The sequence below is a fragment of the Sardina pilchardus genome, chromosome 23 (assembly GCF_963854185.1).
Source record: "Sardina pilchardus chromosome 23, fSarPil1.1, whole genome shotgun sequence".
Lineage (NCBI taxonomy): Eukaryota > Metazoa > Chordata > Actinopteri > Clupeiformes > Clupeidae > Sardina > Sardina pilchardus.
In genome coordinates, this window is record NC_085016.1 from 4028614 (window position 1) to 4051113 (window position 22500).

At 46.8% G+C, this 22500-nt stretch overlaps 3 protein-coding genes across 3 annotated transcripts in view; 2 read left to right on the forward strand and 1 right to left on the reverse strand.

Moving 5' to 3' along the window:
• The window catches only part of si:ch211-114n24.6 (uncharacterized protein LOC795591 homolog), a 6924-nt gene extending 1997 nt beyond the window's left edge, over positions 1-4927 (forward strand). Inside the window, exons 3-4 of the mRNA XM_062527476.1 lie at positions 2033-2181; positions 3743-4927. Coding sequence (XP_062383460.1) covers positions 2033-2181; positions 3743-4723 — 1130 coding nt within the window. The 3' untranslated portion in view covers positions 4724-4927. The remainder of the gene's footprint in view (positions 1-2032; positions 2182-3742) is intronic.
• Positions 4928-10443: 5516 nt separating this feature from the next.
• LOC134070940 (tubulin alpha chain-like) lies at positions 10444-15898 on the forward strand. Its single transcript, XM_062527477.1, has 4 exons — positions 10444-10582; positions 13336-13558; positions 14079-14227; positions 14619-15898. Exons 1-4 carry the CDS (start codon positions 10580-10582, stop codon positions 15594-15596), a joined length of 1353 nt encoding a protein of 450 aa, XP_062383461.1. The 5' UTR covers positions 10444-10579; the 3' UTR covers positions 15597-15898.
• Positions 15899-20938: 5040 nt separating this feature from the next.
• Positions 20939-22500, reverse strand: part of ptprnb (protein tyrosine phosphatase receptor type Nb) — a 48852-nt gene continuing 47290 nt past the window's right edge. The window contains exon 23 of the mRNA XM_062528295.1: positions 20939-22500. This exon is cut by the window's right edge and continues 516 nt beyond it. The gene's annotated coding sequence lies outside the window, so the exon portion shown is untranslated.

Sequence of the window (22500 nt, forward strand, 5' to 3'; positions counted from 1 at the left end):
GACTCCCCAGACTAATGCTCAGCCTCAACAGATTGAGCTTAGTCTGGTGATATAGGCAGACTATTAGATTCCCACAACAAACAGAAATGCTAAATCCTACTATACTCTCCATCAGGCTGACATACTGTAATTTAATTCCTGGCTAGCTTCCACCATTGTGCCCTTGAGCAACGACCTTAACCTCAAGTTGCTCTGGGTTACAATGGATGCTCCCTTGTAATATAGTTGACATACAGTATGTAAGTCACTGTGGACAAAAGAATGCTAAATGCTGCTAAATGTAATGCAATAGATTAAGTTCCTTTGTTTCATCAGTGTTAATTAGCAATGAGCAGGACGTTCACCACTGTGCTAGCTGGGAAGCATGACATTGTGCAACATACTCAGATATCAGTCCTATGAAAAAGACCCCCTAGTGCCATGCCATCTGCACATTTGAATAGTTTGAAGAGATCATTGAGTAGAGCCATTGCATTTATATAAACAAGACAGTGTGTAAAACAGCCACTGATCATCTGTAATGACCATATCAGTGCCATGAATGGCCACAAAGTTGCAATGATTATCAAGCAGCAGTGTGTGTGTGTGTGTGTGTGTGCTGGGGGAGTATCCACACACACACACACACACACACACACACACACACACACACACACACACACACACACACAAACACACACACATACACAGAGAGAAAGAGAGAGAGAGAAACACACACACACACAGATGGGAAAACACAGTGATTATTGTTCAATAGCTTCCCAGTGCCAGTGATTACTCAAAGTTGGTTTGTAATGATTAGGTCAATTCCCCTGGCCTGTCCACTGATGAAAGACTTGAGTCTTGAACTCCAGTCACGTAAAACCCTCTAGCCTGCTAAAGACTAACACGTTTTATCTTCCTATGACCTCCAACCAGACAAACACACACACACACACACACACACACATACTCTTTCTCTCTCACACACATACACACACACACACACACACACACACACACACACACACACACACACACACACACACACACACACACACACACACACACACACACACACACACTCACAGAGCAAGAGAAAGAGAGAGGGGGAGAGCGGGAGAAATAGAGAGAGATCCTTTTAAGGGTGGAGTTTTTAATGCTCTATCTCACAGATGATCCCACTGTCAGATCCATAATGTTGCATGATTATCTTGTCCAGAGGTACGAAGTCCAGTGTCTGTGCTGTGCTGTGCAGTGCTGGTCTTTCTCAGGGATTATTCCTGTATCTGTTGATGTGTGTGAGAGTGAGTTTAACTCCCAGAGGAGCCATTCCTGTGTCCTCTTGCAGGAGTTGAGAGAAATGAGCCTACAGTTTACTGTATGTATAAGGCCCCGGGTTTAGGGGACGAGAAGCAGAAGAAGTGTGCTAAATATACTGAACATTTCTCACAACACCACAGCCAAAAACAACACCAGCTCCTCTCATCTCTACTGCTTAACTTAGCTACTTAAACTGCTCCTGGTCCACCTAATGTAGGTCTTAAACTCCTCCTAGTCTACCTGATTTGGCTTTAAACTGCTCCTGGTCCACCTAATGTAGGTCTTAAACTGCTCCTGGTCCACTTAATGTAGGTCTTAAACTGCTCCTGGTCTAATAAATGTAGGCCTTAAACTGCTCCTAGTTTACTTAATGTAGGCCTTAAACTGCTCCTAGTCTACCTATAGGACGTAAACTGCTTATCGTCCACCTCATATTCACCTTAAACTGTTCCTAGTCTACCTGATGTAAGCTTTAAACTGCTCCTGGTCACACAAATGTAGGCCTTAAACTGCTCCTGGTCTACCTATGCGTGCCTTGCGAGGCCCTTCTCCTTCCTTGCCTATGGGACTAGATGTGCTGTGTGAGTTTATGGCTGCATTGTGTTCACACAGCAGCTCTGCCCCAGCACAACCCCTGACACCATCGTCAGGACGACAAAGCACAGACACAGAACCACGTACTGTAACCATGGCGATAAATCTGACCTGCTCTGGTTAATCCCGTCCCCAGATGAGGTGCGCACGGGCACGTACCGGCAGCTGTTCCACCCCGAGCAGCTCATCACGGGCAAGGAGGACGCCGCCAACAACTACGCCCGCGGCCACTACACCATCGGCAAGGAGATCATCGACCTGGTGCTCGACAGAACCCGCAAACTGGTAAGGAACGCCAAGGAACACCAAGGAACCCCAAGGAATGCCAAGAGCCAACGGCTGGGCAGACTGCCATTCAGCTCTTTAAACGAGCTCAGTTGAATGCAAATAGGACTAATGATCAATGGTCGACTAGGTCGATGATCCGGTGCTTGACAGAACCCGCAAACTTGTAAGGAACGCCAAGGAATGCCAAGAGCCAACGGCTGGCAGGACTCAAACTGACAGGTCTTATGGGCCCTCCAGTGACTTTGTTTGTGCGTCGCAAAGTCACTAAATCAACACATACTGTATAGCCACATTGTTTCATATCCACCCTCCACAACCAGACCACATTAACTGTTAAGTTGGCGCTTTAACTTGTATACACCTGAAGGCCATGTTGATTTATAAGAAAATATGAAATAAATAAAACGCTAAGCTTCTTTACATCAGGGACAGATGTATTGTCCACAAAAGGTACAGTGTAATGGATGTCCTGCTGAGTTGAAAGCGGTGACCCTGTAACTGGGGTGACATAATTTGGCTCTGCTCTCCTCCGAGACGTTGAAGCGTGTTTAGCTTCGTGTCCAGTCCCTCTGTCTGACCGATGAGCTGAATAAGGAGGTCCAGCAGGTCTCCGGTGTGAGCGGCTATTTTTAATTCCTCTTCTCCGAGGGTCCTGCTCCATTTGCACTGAGACATAAACACATCAGCGCTGCTCTCTTAGGTGCAGCACAAACCCACAGTATAGCGTTGGACAGAGGGATTTACCACAAACCCACAGTATAGCGTTGGACAGAGGGATTTACCACAGTATAGCGTTGGACAGAGGGATTTACCACAAAGCACAAACCCACAGTATAGTGTTGGACAGAGGGATTTACCACAAAGCACAAACCCACAGTGTAGCGTTGGACAGAGGGATTTACCACAAAGCAAAGGCTACTGGCTTACCCGGGTCACTACAGGGGGGTATTCCAAGTACGTGGTTTCGTGACGAACCTGGGTAAGATAACTCAGAGTAAGTGGTAAACTTCCTACAACAAGAGCCCAATGGCATTGTTTTGTTAGGAGAATGAAGCCAGACAGCTCTTCTATTAGGAGGTTTACCACTTACTCTGAGTTAACTTACCCAGGTTTGCCATTAAATCACGTACTTGGAATAGGCTACAGGAGTAACCACTGATCTCCAAACAAGGTCACTTCAGGAGTAATCACTGATCTCCAAACAACACGCCACTTCAGAAACAATAGCTGCTCTGTGCAGATCTTTTAGAGATCGGCAGTAACTCCCGAAGTTAGCCTGCATCATAATACAGCCCTCGGGGCTGTTAAGAGTGACAGGTATTCCCTAAATGCTAACTGCTAATACTTACCTAAATGCTAACTGCTAATACACTTATTACCTAAATGCTAACAGCTAATGCTCGTATTACCTAAATGCTAACAGCTAATACACTTAGTTATTACCTAAATGCTAACTGCTAATGCTCGTATTACCTAAATGCTAAGTACACAAGGACACCATCAAAGCCTGTGACTGTTGAACAGCAGTTTAAACGCGTCTCTTTCTCCCGCCCCACAGGCTGACCAGTGCACAGGTCTGCAGGGCTTCCTGATCTTCCACAGCTTTGGTGGAGGCACCGGCTCCGGCTTCACCTCCCTGCTGATGGAGCGTCTGTCTGTCGACTACGGAAAGAAGTCCAAGCTCGAGTTCGCCATCTACCCTGCGCCCCAGGTGTCCACCGCAGTGGTGGAGCCCTACAACTCCATCCTGACCACCCACACCACCCTGGAGCACTCCGACTGTGCCTTCATGGTGGACAACGAGGCCATCTACGACATCTGCCGCAGAAACCTGGACATCGAGCGCCCCACCTACACCAACCTCAACAGGCTGATTGGTCAGATCGTGTCCTCCATCACCGCTTCCCTCCGATTCGACGGAGCCCTGAATGTGGACCTGACAGAGTTCCAGACCAACTTGGTGCCCTACCCTCGTATCCACTTCCCCCTTGCCACCTACGCCCCAGTCATCTCCGCAGAGAAGGCCTACCACGAGCAGCTGTCCGTATCTGAGATTACCAACGCCTGCTTCGAGCCAGCCAACCAGATGGTGAAGTGCGACCCTCGTCACGGCAAGTACATGGCCTGCTGTCTGCTGTACCGTGGAGATGTGGTGCCCAAAGACGTCAACTCCGCCATCGCCACCATCAAGACCAAGCGCACCATCCAGTTCGTGGACTGGTGCCCCACTGGCTTCAAGGTTGGCATCAACTACCAGCCCCCGACTGTGGTGCCCGGTGGTGACCTGGCCAAGGTGCAGAGGGCCGTGTGCATGCTGAGCAACACCACCGCCATCGCCGAGGCCTGGGCTCGCCTGGACCACAAGTTCGACCTGATGTACGCCAAGCGCGCCTTCGTGCACTGGTACGTGGGAGAGGGCATGGAGGAGGGCGAGTTCTCCGAGGCCAGAGAAGACATGGCCGCCCTGGAGAAGGACTACGAGGAGGTCGGCACAGACAGCGTCGGAGACGAGGGGGAGGAGGAGGGAGAGGAGTACTAAACGTCTTTGCGTCTTCACTTTGCAGAAATGTTTTGTAAAATAACACAATATGTATGTATTTGTGTGTATTTGAAAGAACATGAGCCCTCATCATTATAAAAAAAAGTATTTATAATGAACAAAGTGTTACTGTTTTTTAAAGAAATATTCTTATTTTATTTTATTTTATGCTTGACAATATGAAATAAAAGAATGGATTGGAAACTTGCACAGTGTTTTCCTCAAGACTTAGCCAAAGACTTTATATCTGTCTTTTTATTTCTCCATATCGTCCGCTTAGAATTTTAAGGTTCCATCTGACATTTTGGTAAAAATGTAACTTTTGTCATATTCTTTTTCTGTTATTCTTGTAGTTTTTGGACAGTAATTTTTGGACATTATATCTGATGAGGTTTGTTCCACTTATCAGTAGAACTTTGAAGCAAAATATCTCAGAACTACTCAGAATGTTGATAGAACCTAAGATATAATTCTAAGGGGATGATATGTCTACTATAACCAAGCACCAAAGCCATTTCTCCATACTTCCAATATAATTAAGCACCAAATAATACCAATAACTAATGCAATATAACAATATATATATAGCTATGCTGTGACTGAATGCTACAGTATAAACATTTTATTTCTGTTCCGTGCTGAACACACAACCTTCAAGAGGTGTACCTCTATTTTACCTTTACTGTCTAATTACGTTGACTACTTTAACTTCAAAGTGCATTGAATAACATCCACCCTGTATTTGTAAATCGCATTGTAAAGTAAACGACTGACTTATTACTCACTTCCCCCCCCTCTTAACGACCCCATATTTACATCCCCTCTTAACGACCCCATATTTACACCCCCTTGGTCACAGTTAAACCATTAACCCATTAACTGCCCCAGCACTTAATGCCTCTTCACTGAACATCAGTACCCATCGAGCACGCCCCCTTTCAACCCCACTACCCATCGAGCACGCTCCCTTTCAATGCAAATGGACACTGTTGGATAGCACTTATGGAGACAGCCGTAAAATGGCTGCCATGAAAGTGAATAAACTTGGTGCCTGAGACAGGGCCAGGCAGGCCAGGTGGTGTAGAGAGCAATGAGCCCTGAATGGGTCCATGCAAAACAAAGGCCTCATTTACACGCTATACAGATCTGCTTGCATGGAAATGTACTCCATGAGTTACCTGAAACCATAGCGCAGTGTCCCCCGAGACTGTGTCGACCGACATGTTTTTGTTGTTGTTGTTGTTGTATCAGTTTCTCGATGTGCTGTTTTATACAAAATATATAACCTCACAGGCAAGGTGATTACATCTCATTTATTTTTTAAATTGTCTGGAACACAGACAAAAGGGTCGAGTTCCCTTGACGATGATAACATGCAAATGAGAGCTCAGGGAGCAGAGGCCTGTGAGAGCCATGGCAACCATCTTGTGCTGTTTTGCATGCGCAGTACAGTACAGTAGTCCCCACTGGGGCCTGCATGCTTTAAACAAGGGAGCCTGGGGCAGCCTGAGGCTGACATAAGGGATACATGTAAGGGATACTCACACAAACACACACGTACGCACACACACACATACGCACACACACACACACACACACACACACACACACACACACACACACACACACACACACATACATACACAGACTCTTGTACGCACACACAAACACAGACACACACTCACACATTCATGGCAAGGTCTTCTTAGTACAGGATTCTTCAAAGGGCTTGAACAAGTTAAGCCTACCACACACATAAAGATAATCGTGCTGATTTTGCCCCGATTTCTGACCAAAGACAGAGAACGGTCAATTATCTTAAGCTCTTTTTTGTGAGATTCTCTTGTATTGTGTGGTGTGTTAAGAGTCAAAATTCTCTCGACAATTGCCTCGGAAAACGTTCGGCGCCGATAATCGTAAATATTAAACATGTTCAAATATTTGCGACTGGAAATTCTGTAGTGTGTGGGGTGTTCCGTGGGAAACCGAGCACACCACACACAGCACGATCAAAACTGTTCAATCAAAGATTTTTCATCTTCATGTGTGGATTCTCTTACAGATAAAAAAAAAATCGATTGAGATGTATAAAACCTTTATGTGTGTACCCCCCTTTAGAGGTTATACTCTGGATCTAAATGTTCACTTTGAAAAGTCTATTGCACTAATGTGGTGTACAGTATGTGTACCGTGTTCCCGCTATGAAAAAACACCTGCAGTGTTGGCGTAAATAGTACAGTCTTTTTTCGGCTGAAAAGTTGGCCGTTGCTACGGCAGCCAACGTGTGAAATGTCTTGTTATTGTGTCTCCCTGAGAGACGACCCCTCCATTGTGATGCGTTGTGGAGCTGTGAGAGACGGGACAATGGGGGAGATCTAGCGGAATGTGAGGCCATTCTTCTCCTCCTGGTGCTCGTCCTATTAGCACACTGAGCTCTCTATACCAACCCCCCCATCACACACACACACACACACACACACACACACACACACACACACACACACACACACACATATCACCATAGCTGTTCAAAGAGTCATCACGCCCCCCCACCCCCAACCCCCCAACATGAGTCCTCAGTAGACTACTTCCCTGAGACGTAAGTGAAACTTTATGTCCTACCAAAATAAAGTTGAGATTTGCCAATGTGATACGCAACAGATGAGCACGGTGCAAGCCAACAGGAAGATAAGTAGGGCAAAGGCACAGCTTCCAGGTGTCCACTCTGGAGCAGATCTATACTGCTCAAAAGGTCCAAACACACACACACACACACACACACACACACACATACAGAGTATGTCAGAGTCAGCTTTGGTTACTAGGCTTTGAGAGACTTCCTCCATGTATACTGCTTAAAAGGTCCAAACACACACACACACACACACACCCTGAAGCAGACTATGCCAGATTCAGCTTTGGTTACTTGGCTTTGAAAGACTTCCTCTCTAAACAGCTTTGTTAAAACACACAGTATTGTCACAACAACACATTCCTCCCAAGCTCCACTGCATCTCTCTCCAAACAGACCCATCTCATCTGAGGTCTTCACACTTCACACACACAAACACACTTACAGTACACACACACACACACACAAGGTCAAGAGGTCAGCTATGGTTTATAAATACTACGCACTCTTCGGGCTAACACCATGGTCAGCAGGTGTAATGTGCAGACAGCGGAACGTGCAGCAGAGATGAATTATGGGTAATTACACCCCAGCAGCCTGTGGGCTCAGACATGGTCATGAGGAGGGACCCTGATCCGTCTGGATGAGCTGCTATCGCCATAACACTAATGAGTACTGTGCTGTAACTGACCATGGCATCCGCCTAACTTAGCCATGGCCTTGATGTGGCCCTGATATGGCCTTGATGTGGTCCTAAACTGGCCCTGATCTGGCCCTGATGTGGCTCTGATATGCCTCTGATGTGGCCCTGATATGGCCCTAATATGTCCCTGATGTGTCCCTGATGTGGCTCTGATATGCCTCTGATATGGCTCTGATGTGGCCCTGATATGGCCCGTATGATCAAGGCTACATCCTCACTACAGTAATTTCTTGTGTATAGCCGCAGGAGAGTGTTTTATGCAAGTTAAAGAAACAAAACCATAGTGATCCCATATTAACTGCCCCCATGTATTGACTTCATAGCTGAAGACATTTTGCAAAGTCAATGTATAAGCCGCACCTTATAGTTGGGAAAATACGGTAGACACACAGACACTACACACATACAGACACAACACACAGCACACACAAACACAGCACACATGGACACGACACACACAGACACAACACACACACACACACACACACACACACACACACACACAGAACACAGACACACAGAGAGCACTGACTACAGGCTATTAACCGGCCTGTTATCATCAGACTAGTGCTATATCAGACTACTGACATAGAGTTGTCTTGGGACTGCCAGTGCTCAGTTTCACACACGCACACACACACACACACGCACACACACAGCAGTTAGTTTCACACATACATGTGAAGGTGAGTATGATGGAGACGTACCGCGCGCACACACACACACACACACACACACACACACACACACACACACACACACACACACACACACACACACACACACACATCTCAAGTTTCCCACTTGTGGCTTCAGGCTAGTGTTCTCCTTACGTCACCTTTGCCACCTGTGCTCTGTCTATACGGTTCAAAAGCTCTTTGTTTCAGGTACGTACACATACACTCATACTAGCACAAGCACACTCACACAAACACACACACAATGCAGGGAACCACACAGCAGAACACACACACACACACACACACACACACACACACAGCTACTCTTCCTCATTCCTGAGTGGTGATGTATTGAGATGATGTATTTTGCTGGAAGCTGTGAATACTGCTACTCACACTGGGCCGGTGAAGGAGCCTGAATATTAGCATATAGCTTACCTCTCGCTAAAAGAGAGCTGTAGGCTAACTGGTCTACCCACATCCAATGAATTATGCTAAGCTAAGCTAATGGTATCAGGCTGTGTTATTCCACACATTGAGAAGATAAGGGTATGTATCCTCTTGTATAACTCTGGGGATATAATAAGCTAATGTCCTACAGCTAGCATGTTCCTTTAAAGGCTGTGCTGAACTTCCTCAGCAACAGTCAGCCTGGGAATAAATGATTCACACCTTCACTCTGTATGCTGTAGATTTACGCCACTGCAGCCAGCCCAAATCCATCTGCTGCGGGAGAAACACACACACACACACACACACACACACACACACACACACACACACACACACTCACAGGAGGAGCAAAGCTCTGATATTCTAAACAGCCCTAAATCCTGTCTGCGGCGAGGGACTACAGTGTGTGTGACTCCGACAGGTTTTATTGTGTACAGCTTCCCTATTTTACGAGGGTGTCTGGATGCAGCAGTGTGTGTGTGTGTGTGTGTGTGTGGCCCAGGAAGCAACAGTTTTATGTCCTGCCATACAATGGGTGTGAATGCTGGCCTTACACTACTGTATGTGTCTCATACAGAGCACACACACACACACACACACACACACACACACACACACACACACACACACACACACACACACACACACACACACACAGACACACACACACACTGCTGCATCCATACATTTATCCTGAGAGCCAGATATCCCAAACTTTTCATTAGTAGAGTATAATGTCTTCAACTTCCCCTTTCACTCTGATTTAACAGTTATACCGAGTCTCTGTCTCTACCTCGCTTTCTCCTTCTCTCTGTCTCTCTCTCTCTCTCACACACACACACACACACACACACACACATACAAACACAGACAACCACGCATACACACACACTTAAACTTAGGCATACAATGCCTTCAACTTTCCCTTTCTCTGTTTTAACAGTTATACCAAGTCTCTGTCTGTCACTCTGTGTGTGTCTCTCTTACATGCACACACACTCACACTCTCTCTCTGTCTCTTACACACACACACACACACAGTTTCACTGAGACTTGCATACAATGCCAAAAACCAGCCCCTTTCCCTCTGCTTTAACAGTTGTAGCAGCTCTGTGTGTGTCTCTCTCCCCCCTCTCTCTCTCACACACACACACACACACACTCCCTCCCCCCCCCCCCCCCCCCCACTGGCTGAGAAGTGCTGCCCCTCCCTGTATCCCCCTCTGTGCTCTTAACGTTCGCTCCCGCCACTGTTGCCGTGACGACTTCCTGCCCCTCCCCTGGGCTGGCGGGAGGGAATATAACCCCCGCTCGGCCCTCCCTCCTACAGAACTCCCTTCACCATCCGAATCCTCGACATCGGTCTTTGAAGGAAAAAAGCTAACAAAATGGTGAGTCCTCCTCTTTGAACTGCCCCTCACTCAGACTGGGCTATTCTGTTGCTCTTAGATGGAATTCACGACGCAGGAAAAGCTAACGGTTAGGTTAGGCAGCGGTCACACACACACACACACTCTCTGTTAATGATTACCGGGAGATGGGTTAGTAGAACAGCTGGGGTTGGAAAATGGGTTACGGTAAATGAGGCAAATTGTAAATTGTTATTAAATATTTAGTTTCAGTGTTTAGAATGAGATTAGTGTGTGTGTGTGTGTGTGTGTGTGTGTGTGTGTGTGTGTGTGTGTGTGCGCATGCCGCTCCTTGAGCCTGTGGCTCTTTTTTTTTCTGTGAGGGTAGAGAAGGACACACACACGCTCAAACACACACACACACACACACACACACTGTCTCCGTGGTGAGGTCTCAGGAGTCCTGTAGCTTTTGGGACTCGTGCCAAACGACTGGCGCAGTTTGCGCGGAGAAAAGAGGGAGGACAAGCACTTCAGCTCGCCATCACACGTCTCGTCTCGCCTCGGCTCCCTCTCCCCGCCTTACTGCAACACGCAGCAAAAGACCGCATTAGAAACACACCCTCTCCTGAGGGCTCACGCTTGGCCAAATTTGAACTTTGTGTTAGAGAGCTCGAGGGTAATTTTTTTTATGTATGTATGTATGTGTAACTGATATCATATTGTTGGGGGTAGAGTTTTGAAAAAGGAGCGAAAACGTTAGCAAGGCGCCATCAGATCATCTGTCTTTCCCTCCCATTTCATCTCTCTCTCTCTCTCTCTCTCCCTCTCTCCCTCCCTTTTTCACCTCTGTCTGTCGCTCAAGCACAAAGCTGTGTGCAGGCGGGCGGATGGGGGAGGGGACAGTCCCTACCCTGTAGGCTTTTTCCTCTGCACTAGATCGAGTTTCTCTTTCTCTTTTTTCTCTCCGTCTCTCTCTCTCTCTCTCTCTCTACCTCTTTCGCCCGCCTCTCTTTGTCTCTCTCTCTCCTCCATTTCCTCGTGCGTCACACAGGCGAGACTAGCGGCTCAGCTAAAGCCAGCGCAGCGCGGCGGGCAGCAGGCGAGCGAGAGAACAGTGCAGGGAGAGAGAAAGAGAGAGAGAGGGAGAGAGAGAGAGAGAGAGAGGGAGCAGCGCGGGCAGCAGGCGAGCGAGAGAGCAGCGCAGGGAGAGAGAGAGAGAGAGAGAGAGGGAGAGAGAGAGAGGGAAACAGACACAAAGGGAGGGAGAGGGAGAAAGAAAGGATTAGCTTCAGACAACCAGGATGACAAAAGAGTTCAAAGATAAAGATAAAGAGGGGAACAATAGAGAGAAAGAGAGAGAGAGAAGGGCGGAAACTCGACTCCTGCAACAGCCTCAAATTGATTCTCGGGGGAGGGGGTCTGCGGTACCCCCATCCCCCCCGACCCCCCCCCCCCCCTCCATTAAGCCTCCCTGTGACTCAGCAGTTACTCAGCCCAACAATCCTCCGAGCCACGTCCTCCCTAACGGTCGAGAGATGGCCCCCCTACCCGCCCTCACACACCCAGAGAAAGAGAGAGAGAGAGAGAGAGAGAGAGACACACACACACACTGTTCCTTAAAGAACCACTCCCAGATAATCAATTGTACCGTGTTAACCAGGGTCACGATGTTGGGTTAGAAAGTCACCTTTGTCTAAAGATCGTAGAGTGTGTCTGTGTGTGTGTGTGTGTGTGTGTGTGTGTGTGTGTGTGATGAGTTAGGGTCAGTAAGTTGCCTTTGTCTTTAGATTGTAGTGTGTGTGTGTGTTTGTGTGTATGTGTGATGGGTTTGGTCAGTAGGCCTAAGTCAGTTGCCCTTGTCTTTAGATGTAAGTGTGTGTGTGATGGGTTAAGGTCAGTAAGTTGTTTGCGTGTGTGTGAGAAATGATCTAAGAGGCATTAGGTTGTGCTGCATGGGCTGGAATACTGATGAGACATTAGAGGCCATTGATCGGATGGGGGGGGGGGGGGGGGGGGGGATTGATTTTTACAGCTTTTAGAAATGGGTCAGATGGAGGCAAACCTTAATACAAACAGTGTGTGTGTGTGAGCTGAGTGCATTTAAAGACATTCAGGGTAGTGCAGTGTGTGTGTGTGTGTGTGTTTGTGTGTATCCATTCTTGAAAACCATTGGCAGTAGCCTATAAAGGCCCCAGATGCAAGCATGTAGTTACCCTCTTAGTGGTAGAACCAGATGTGGCGGTGTGTTTAGCTTTGGATCTCTTAACGGAATAACTCTCACTGGATCATCTCCCAACAACACTAAATACCTCTCAAGACCTGAGCGGAAAGAATGGCAACACACAACATTAGCGTTAGCTATAGCCTCGATGTCTGAGAGACCATATGTGGCCCTCCTACGGTGGCCTACATAACTATAACTCCACTTCCTCGTGCTCTGTCCTGACAAATGGTGATTAAATCAGTCAGAAATCGAGTCCTCCCTCGCTGAATAAACACGAGTCATAGGTCCTCTGCCCTCCATACAAAATACATTACCAGTTCAACTGCAGGCTAGTTAGCATTCCTCAATCTGCCAGACAAAACCAAATACCAGACATTACTGGCTTCTTCCAAGATGTTGTTTGGTCTGCTGTCCTGGATGTTCTCACTTGTTTGTAGGCTACAGAAACACACGTAGTATGTCTTCACATAACTGAGAATGACTTTACCTTATTAGACATACCAAGTGAAAAAAACATTGTGAACGTCCTCCATGCTAACGTCTGTCCTCTCTTTTCTCTCTTCCTCAGCGTGAGTGTATCTCCATACATGTCGGCCAGGCCGGAGCCCAGATGGGCAATGCATGCTGGGAGCTGTACTGTCTGGAGCACGGAATCCAGCCGGACGGCCAGATGCCCAGCGACAAGACCATTGGTGGAGGAGACGACTCCTTCAACACCTTCTTCAGCGAGACTGGAGCAGGCAAACACGTCCCTCGTGCTGTCTTTGTGGACCTGGAGCCCACTGTCATCGGTAAGCGTCTTAATTTCTTGAATTTCCCCCTGGGGATCAATAAAGTATCTATCTATCTATCTATCTATCTAATTATCGGTTATTGGAAAGCTATCATAACTATTAGCCTACCTGATACTGGTAAGCTATCATCGTAACTATTAGCCTATCTGTTATTGGTAAGCTAACATCATAACCATTAGCCTATCTGGTATTGGTATGCCATCATCATCACTATTAGCCCATAAAATACGGTAAAAGTTTCATCTTTTAATTTGCTATAAATGGGACAGATACCAGTAGGCCTACCTCAAGTTGTAGACTAGGCAGCTAAGCAAAAACTATATCGGGTCTCAATTGAAGATTATATCTCCTGTCTGAGCTTTCAATAACCATCTCAAGCAGCCGTGGTGGCAGTAGCTAGCCTCATGCCTCCCGGGGTTACTTGGAGTTCACTTCTCTGAAGTTGCGTCACTCAGCATCCTCCTTCATGGTTGATTTAAGAGCTCTGAGCTGAACGGTGTCTCTTCCTGCCCTACAGATGAGGTGCGCACGGGAACTTACCGGCAGCTGTTCCACCCCGAGCAGCTCATCACGGGCAAGGAGGACGCCGCCAACAACTACGCCCGCGGCCACTACACCATCGGCAAGGAGATCATCGACCTGGTGCTCGACAGAACCCGCAAACTGGTAAGGAACGCCAAGGAACACCAAGGAACGCCAAGGAATGCCAAGAGCCAACGGCTGGGCAGACTGCCATTCAGCTCTTTAAACGAGCTCAGCTAAATGCAAATAGGACTAAGTGAATATGAAGTGGATCTAATTACAAGATTTGCTTACAGTTGATGCCATGTTGCGGTTTCAGTCAGGTCATTTGTAATAGCGTATACTTACAGGATTAGTAGACCGCAGTAAAACCATTGATTCACATATTACCTCAGTGCTAACTGCTAATGCTCGCATTACCTAAATGCTAACTGCTAATACAATTATTACCTAAATGCTAAGTACACAAGGACACCATCAAAGCCTGTGACTGTTGGACAGCAGTTTAAACGCGTCTCTTTCTCCCGCCCCACAGGCTGACCAGTGCACAGGTCTGCAGGGCTTCCTGATCTTCCACAGCTTCGGTGGAGGCACCGGCTCCGGCTTCACCTCCCTGCTGATGGAGCGTCTGTCTGTCGACTACGGAAAGAAGTCCAAGCTCGAGTTTGCCGTCTACCCCGCCCCCCAGGTGTCCACCGCAGTGGTGGAGCCCTACAACTCCATCCTGACCACCCATACCACCCTGGAGCACTCCGACTGTGCCTTCATGGTAGACAATGAGGCCATCTATGACATCTGCCGCAGAAACCTGGACATCGAGCGCCCCACCTACACCAACCTCAACAGGCTGATTGGCCAGATTGTGTCCTCCATCACTGCCTCACTCCGTTTCGATGGTGCCCTGAATGTGGACCTGACAGAGTTCCAGACCAACTTGGTGCCCTACCCTCGTATCCACTTCCCCCTCGCCACCTACGCCCCAGTCATCTCCGCAGAGAAGGCCTACCACGAGCAGCTGTCCGTTGCTGACATCACCAACGCCTGCTTCGAGCCCGCCAACCAGATGGTGAAGTGCGACCCTCGTCACGGCAAGTACATGGCCTGCTGTCTGCTGTACCGTGGAGATGTGGTGCCCAAAGACGTCAACTCCGCCATCGCCACCATCAAGACCAAGCGCACCATCCAGTTCGTGGACTGGTGCCCCACTGGCTTCAAGGTGGGCATCAACTACCAGCCCCCGACTGTGGTGCCCGGTGGTGACCTGGCCAAGGTGCAGAGGGCCGTGTGCATGCTGAGCAACACCACCGCCATCGCCGAGGCCTGGGCTCGTCTGGACCACAAGTTCGACCTGATGTACGCCAAGCGCGCCTTCGTGCACTGGTACGTGGGAGAGGGCATGGAGGAGGGCGAGTTCTCCGAGGCCAGAGAAGACATGGCCGCCCTGGAGAAGGACTACGAGGAGGTCGGCACAGACAGCGTGGGTGAGGAAGACGAGGAGGGCGAGGAGTACTAAGAAGGGCCTTCATCGTGTTGACCGCAGGCTTACCCATCAGCCCCGACTGTATTGGCTACTACTCCATCTCCCCGACACCAACGACCACCCCAACCAGTAACCTCCAATCTCGATCTGATGCCTCCGGCTCCCCAACAGCTGATATGTAAAATGAGCACGGACTCCATGTTGTCACTCGTCTCCATGGGAACGCTGTGCATCAATGGAACGGGCTCCTGTGTCTAAAAGCACATTCCTCTAAGCTAGAACATTCCTACAGAAGGGTCAACGTTTTCAATAAAAAAAAACAAAATCTTAAAAAATGATTGTGTCTTAATTCTTCTTTTTATCGATACTTTATGATAACACCGCACAGTACAACAAACAATACACACAATACTAATGGCTGGCACTTACTCACTTAAAGCAACACTAAAGCACTTTTCTTCTGTAGCACAAACACTATTTGCTTATCCAGCAAATAACGATGTTCACACAGAAGGAAGAGTATGTTGCATGATTTTATGAAAGTATGATATATTGCAACATCTAAGCAAGTCAAATTTGCAGTTTCTTATGTCCTTAGGCTCATTCCATCATACTACAGAATCGCTACCCGATCTGGTAAACTGACATAGTGCGGCTATAGCCGATAGAGGGCCGCGAAGCGAATGCAGAAGTGCTGTTCACCTGTTACGAGTTGATGAACCACGCACTGAAATGATTTTGGAAACATTATTCTAAGGTACAAAAAAACCTTTATATTAGTGTTTATTTAATATACAAAGTGAAGTGAAACTCAAAAGAGTACAAAATCTCTCCTCATGTGAGCCACCCTAAGTCAGGGTGTTGTATAAGAAGTGAAGTGCTTAGGCCACCATTTGAAGGATGAGGAGAATTGCTAGGTCTGAGCTTTTGGTGCCAGGCTGCTATTGAGTAAATGGGGAAGATGCAGCTTTCACACGTAAGCCTGGAGAACAACATCAGCACTAAATGCATACACACCGCACCATGCGGCACTTTCAAGCAAATCTGTGAGAAGTATGAGCACAATGACAAATATGAGCTGGTTGTTCTGGTCTGTTTAACAGCTCACTAACCTCCGAGACCAACTTGCCCTTTGAGGACTGCAAGTAATTTTCCAGATAGTGTACAGATATAGAATTTGCGTTTACTGCCACTTGAGTTCTAAAAGAATTTTAGAGTTCATTATGACATCATCAAATAGAATCTTCAGTTGGCAACATTCTAATCTCCTTTTTGTGATCACATTTCTAGCAGACTGCGGCAGTCTAGAGGGCTAGACAAACACATGATTAAACCCTTTAGCAGCTAGTCCCTGCTTTACGCTAGCTCTCGTAATACAGATTATCGCCATAGGCACCTGTTACTATACAGAATATAAAACAGAACTGTATGACAGAGGAAAACTGAGCCAAATTACCCCTGAGTCAGAGTACATGTTCCATAAACACCAGAACATAATCCTCTTTGTTTCCAGAGCAACAGATTATCATACCAGCATGCATTAACATTTCTCTGTGCATTCACATGATGTTGAGGGCATTCGAACTTTTAAGTGTGTTAACGCTCGTCTGGTCAGTTAGTCAGTGCATTCCCATGTCAATGTGTATTAAGATATCTAAGCGCATTCACGTTTGTGAGTGCTGGTACATTAACTTTCTAATACACACACTTGATTTTGTTTGGAGGCTGCTATACAGACATAAAGCTTCAGTTCTTGTGAGAACCCTCTTGGCTGGTTCTGTCTTTAGAGGTCCAGAACGCACTACAAACCCAGCCGTCTCCACAGAACCGGACCTATTAGGGCCACATCCCGGTCCAGAACCCAGTCAGAACCCAGTTCCTGTTCAGGCTAATGGTCACTTCCTGTCGGGGAGTCGCCCACGCAGTGACGTTTCCCTGTCCTACACAGGCCAGCCTTTGTGTCCGAGTCTGTGCGTGTGTGTGTGTGTGTGTGTGTGTGTGTGTGTGTGTGTGCGTGTGTGTCCCAGCTGTATGCAGTATTTAAGACGTAGTGCTTTTTTAACGATCCCCCCCCCCCCCCACACACACACACACTCCCCCCTTCGTGCGGCTTTCCACAGCCGACAGACTGGACCATGTGTCCAGCACTCACTAATGCCTGTGTGTGTGTGTGTGTGTGTGTGTGTGTGTGTGTGTGTGCACACTCAGCGAACAGGATGCAGGGTGGGGTGTGTGTGTGGGGAAAATCTATATTTGCACTCCCATGTTGGAAATGGCTGGACATGCCGTAAAACACATGCACCATCAAAGCAGCGCTGGTTGATCTCATTAGGCAGTTAGCAGACACTGATGTACGCAGCTGGGTGGGTCAATATTTGCTTGTTTGGTGCACAGGGTTGAAGCAATAAAACAAGGTTTTGGTCTAAAACCTGGCAAGATACCTAAAACTACCGAACTACCTTACACTGGGAATAGCTATCGGAATAGCTATCGGAATACCCATACAACCTTTCGGCAAATCTGGGATTTTATATCAAGGTCCATCTGGCCAAGAGGCCATTGAAGCCCATGAAAGACATGGACGTATGTCTTTGGAATTGAGTAAACAAACTGCATTAAACCTTTGTTACCTCCACCAAGGAGGTTGTGTTGTCATCAGGGTTTAAGTTTGTTTGTCTGTTTGTCAGCAAGATCAACTCAAAAAGTTACGGATGTACACAAACTGCATTTAAAACCTTCGTTTACAAGACTGCTACACTTCAGAAACGATTTGGTTAGAGTTTAATGCACCAATTTAAGTTTAATGTCACTGCTAGTTATGTCCCTGCTGGAAGCTGTAAGTCAATGGACCTTTTCCAGAGCCGATTCTAATTGTCCTGTGAAGGTCTGTGTGTTCCCAGGCTGTAACTGCCTAAATGCCACACACAAAACAACAACAACCTTGCAGACACCAGTTGGCACAATCAAAAGATGGCTAGTCTGCCAACTGACGTCTTTTCGGCGCTATTGTAGGCTACCGTTGAAGCTTCTCTTCCATGTGAACGGCTAGTGGGACTGACCGGCGTCCTCCCGTAGAGTAGACCGTCTAAATCAATCTCAAGATGATGCCAAAACTACTTGCCAATAAAATAATCCTCCCAAACTGTTGGGTGTCTGCATGCTGTTCTCTTCAGGCGTGGAGCTTACAATGACTATAATCATCATGCAAAGTATTACACACATCCAGAGAAGCCATACTTGTAAGTGTGTGTGTGCATTTGTGTGTGTAGCGCCAATTATGGACACTGTTATGAGTGTGTGTGTGTATGAGTGTGTGTGTTACACCAGTTAGAAGCACAGCAATGATTGTGCGTACAGTATGTCTGTCTGTTTGTTTGTCTGTCTGTCTGTCTGTCTGTGTGTGTGTGTGTGTGATGGTAGTTAAGCTCTGTGTTGACGGTTGGCCCAGTGAGGAAGGGCATGGGGATTCTCGTACACGTCACTGTAGGTTCTGTGCTTATCTGTGTGTGTGTGTGTGTGTGTGTGTGTGTGTGTGTGTGTATCATCACTGCTGGCTCTGTGCCTATCTGTGTGAGCCACTGCTCATGTGTGTGTGCCAACGGGACAAAATGTCTTCAGCCATTAGTCTCATTCCCGCTCAAACCTCAACAAAACACAAACACACACACACGCACTAATGAGGGTCACATGATTTAGACAGGAAACTCCAGTCAGGCGAGCGTGTGTGTACCAGCATGTGTGTGTGTGTGTGTGTGTGTGAGAGAGAGAGAGAGAGAGAGAGCTGTGGATAAATAAGAGGAACGTAGAAAGAAACTTGAGATATCTGGGTCAACATAAACATGGGTGAGGTCAGGGTCTCAGGCCTTTTAGGTCAGTAAATAAAGTCAGGGCCTATAAAATACAGTGACTAAAGAAGTACTCACCCCCCCTTGATATTTCCCCTTTTATTGCTTTAAGAAATGGAATCTTTGCCAATTTAATCTGGCCTTTTGTTTCTCAATAATTTACCAAATATCCCCTCTTTAATGTCAAAGTGAAAGCAAATTTCTTCAAAGTAATGTTAATTAATTAAAAATATATAATGCAAAATGTAAGCGATTGCATAAATATTCATCCCCCTTAAAGTGACTGACCTAAATCACCAGCGGCACAGCACAATTTTACAGCCAAAATAGTCTCACAGCTACTGAACTGGAGATCGCCTGAGTGCAGTGAATGTGAATATTGTAGTAATGACACCTGCGTTTAGATTCTAGAAGGTTCTAGACCTGCGTTTAGATTCTAGAAGGTTCCTAGCTATAATTCCACCATGAAGGCAAAAGAACACTCCAAACAACTCACAGAAAAGGTTCAGGAGAAGCATGAGTGAGGGGATGGATACAAAAATGTTTATGTCACAGAACGTCCCCTGGAGTTCAGTGAAATGTGTCATAAAGGAATGTGAGGAATATGGAAAATGTGCAAATCTGCCTAGAGCGGGCCGTCACCACAAACTGAGTGACCGATCAAGAAGATTAATGGTGGGGGAGGTCATCAAGGCATCTATGACAACTCTGAAGAACTTAAAAGCTTCAGCAGCTGAGATGGGAGAAACTCTGCATACAACGTTTTGCCCGAGTTCTTCACCAGTCAAAGCTCTATGGGTGAGTGGCAAAGCTCTTATCAAATCTCAACTGATACAGTATTCGCCCAAAGACATGCGGGAGACTCAGAGGTCATATGGAGGAGGGTTCATTGGTCTGATGAGGTAAGGCCAAAATTGAGCTTTATGGCCATCAGATAGATGCTATTGTGGCAGATACCAAACACCACATACTGTATCACCAAAAATGCACCATTCCTAATTTGAAGCATGGTGGTGGTGGTAGCATCATGCTGTGGGGACACTTCTCGACAGTAGGCCCTGGAAGGCTTGTAAAGCTAAAAGTAAAATAAATTCAGCAAAATATATGGAACGCCTGGAGGACTATCTGATTCAGTCTTTCTACATTCGGTCAACTACAGAGAACTACAACTTGGGAGAAGATGTATTCAATAAGCAAAGAGCCGAAGCATATATGAAAACTACATATTGATAATATTTGTGAATGATTGTAAAAAAGGCCAAATTTAATTGATCAGGATTCCATTTATAAAAGCAGTAAAAGTAGAAATATTCAAGGGGGTGAATATTTTTTATACAGGCACTATAAATACAGGCTAAAGGCTGCATAAGAAAAATGCAATGCATTTATGGTCATTTCATCACAAAAGATCAACAACAGAATATTCCAGAACTTTGCCCTCTGCTTCTGTTATTCAAACTCACATTTCACATGATCACATGCCTCTGGCACTGGGTGAAGACCAGAAAAACACACAAGCAAACACAGGGATGCAGTTGCATCACTTCACACACAATTTTTATTAATCATCACATCGAGATACAAAATAGATATATCATCTTTACTGAAATACATAGCTTTAGATCTTTTTATTTCATTTTTTACTCATTTGCAAGAGAAAACACAACCATAAATCATCTACGGTACGAGGAGAGTGCGTCGCCAAAGGAAGGAAGGAAGGACGAGTTGACGTGTAAAGCGGAACAGGAGTCTATTCGCAGCACAGGAAAGAGACAGAGGAACCAAGAGGAACCATAAGGAACCGAGAGACACAGAGCGCCGCTCTACAGAACCAGCTACGTTCCGCTTCTTTCTGCAGCACTTGGACAATTTGGGCACCTGAGAACCCAAAAGAACCAACCAGAACCAACAAGAACCACCTGCCTTAGCACACTCAAAATACCCCCATCCACAGTTCAGCAGATCTACTAAATATCCCCCATCCACAGTTCAGCAAATCTAAACCCATCCACAGTTCAGCAGATCTACTAAATATCCCCCATCCACAGTTCAGCAAATCTAAACCCATCCACAGTTCAGCAGATCTACTAAATATCCCCCATCCACAGTTCAGCAGATCTAAACCCATCCACAGTTCAGCAGATCTACACCCAAACACTGAAAGTAGAACCTGAGACGCCGTCTATCCTCAGCTGTGATGTGACATGTTATTGAGACCAGGCTGTGACTGGACCCTGGAGACTGAGACACTGAGAATGATCAGGGGAGGAGATCTCCCTCCATAAGCAACGGTTCCCTAGCTACTGTACACTAGAGAGGGTGGCCAACCTGCACTAGAAAACAAACCACACAATTTGTAAACCTTTCAGTCTGGCGAGGGCAGCGATTTGGTGAACTGATCTGGCGAACGGTAAACATGCAGCCACAGTTGAGACATGGCTTCATCAATCAGGTGATACGTGCCCTTCCCAGAATCCTCGGCTGTAGCTCCTCTGTCTCCATGGTGACGGAGAGAGAGAGAATCCTGAGCGACCTCTACGGACGCTGTGTTAGCATCTCAGGGTCATCCAGGAACGAGGAAGAGAAAGGTCAACAACATGGAGACCATGGGCTTAACACTGAGGGGTGTGTGTGTGTGTGTGCGCGTGTGTGAGTGTGTGTGTGTGGGAGACTGCTGGATAAATGTGCCTCCTTCATGCAGGAGGAAGTAGAATCTGTGTGGACTGATGATGTCGCTAAGCTAAGCTAATAACCTAAAAATACGCAGCATTCAGGAGGTGTTTTTTTCCTTGAGACTTTAGTGTTTGTATGTGTGGTAGGAGGTTCCTGAGGGAGTACCTATCAGGCAATTGCTCTCTCTCTCCTTTTCTCTCTCTCTCTCTCTCTCTCTTTTTCTCTCTCTCTCTCTCTTGCTCTTTTTCTCTATGTCTTTCTCTCTTTTTCTCTCTCAAGGCAATCTCTCTCTCTCGGCTTCTCTGATTGGCTCTCAGGACATGGGAGGGCTACAGGGAGAACATTTCAAACACCAATCAAGGCGCAGCAAAGGACAGGTTTGCATCACCATGGCGATCACCGCGGCAACGAGAGGAAAA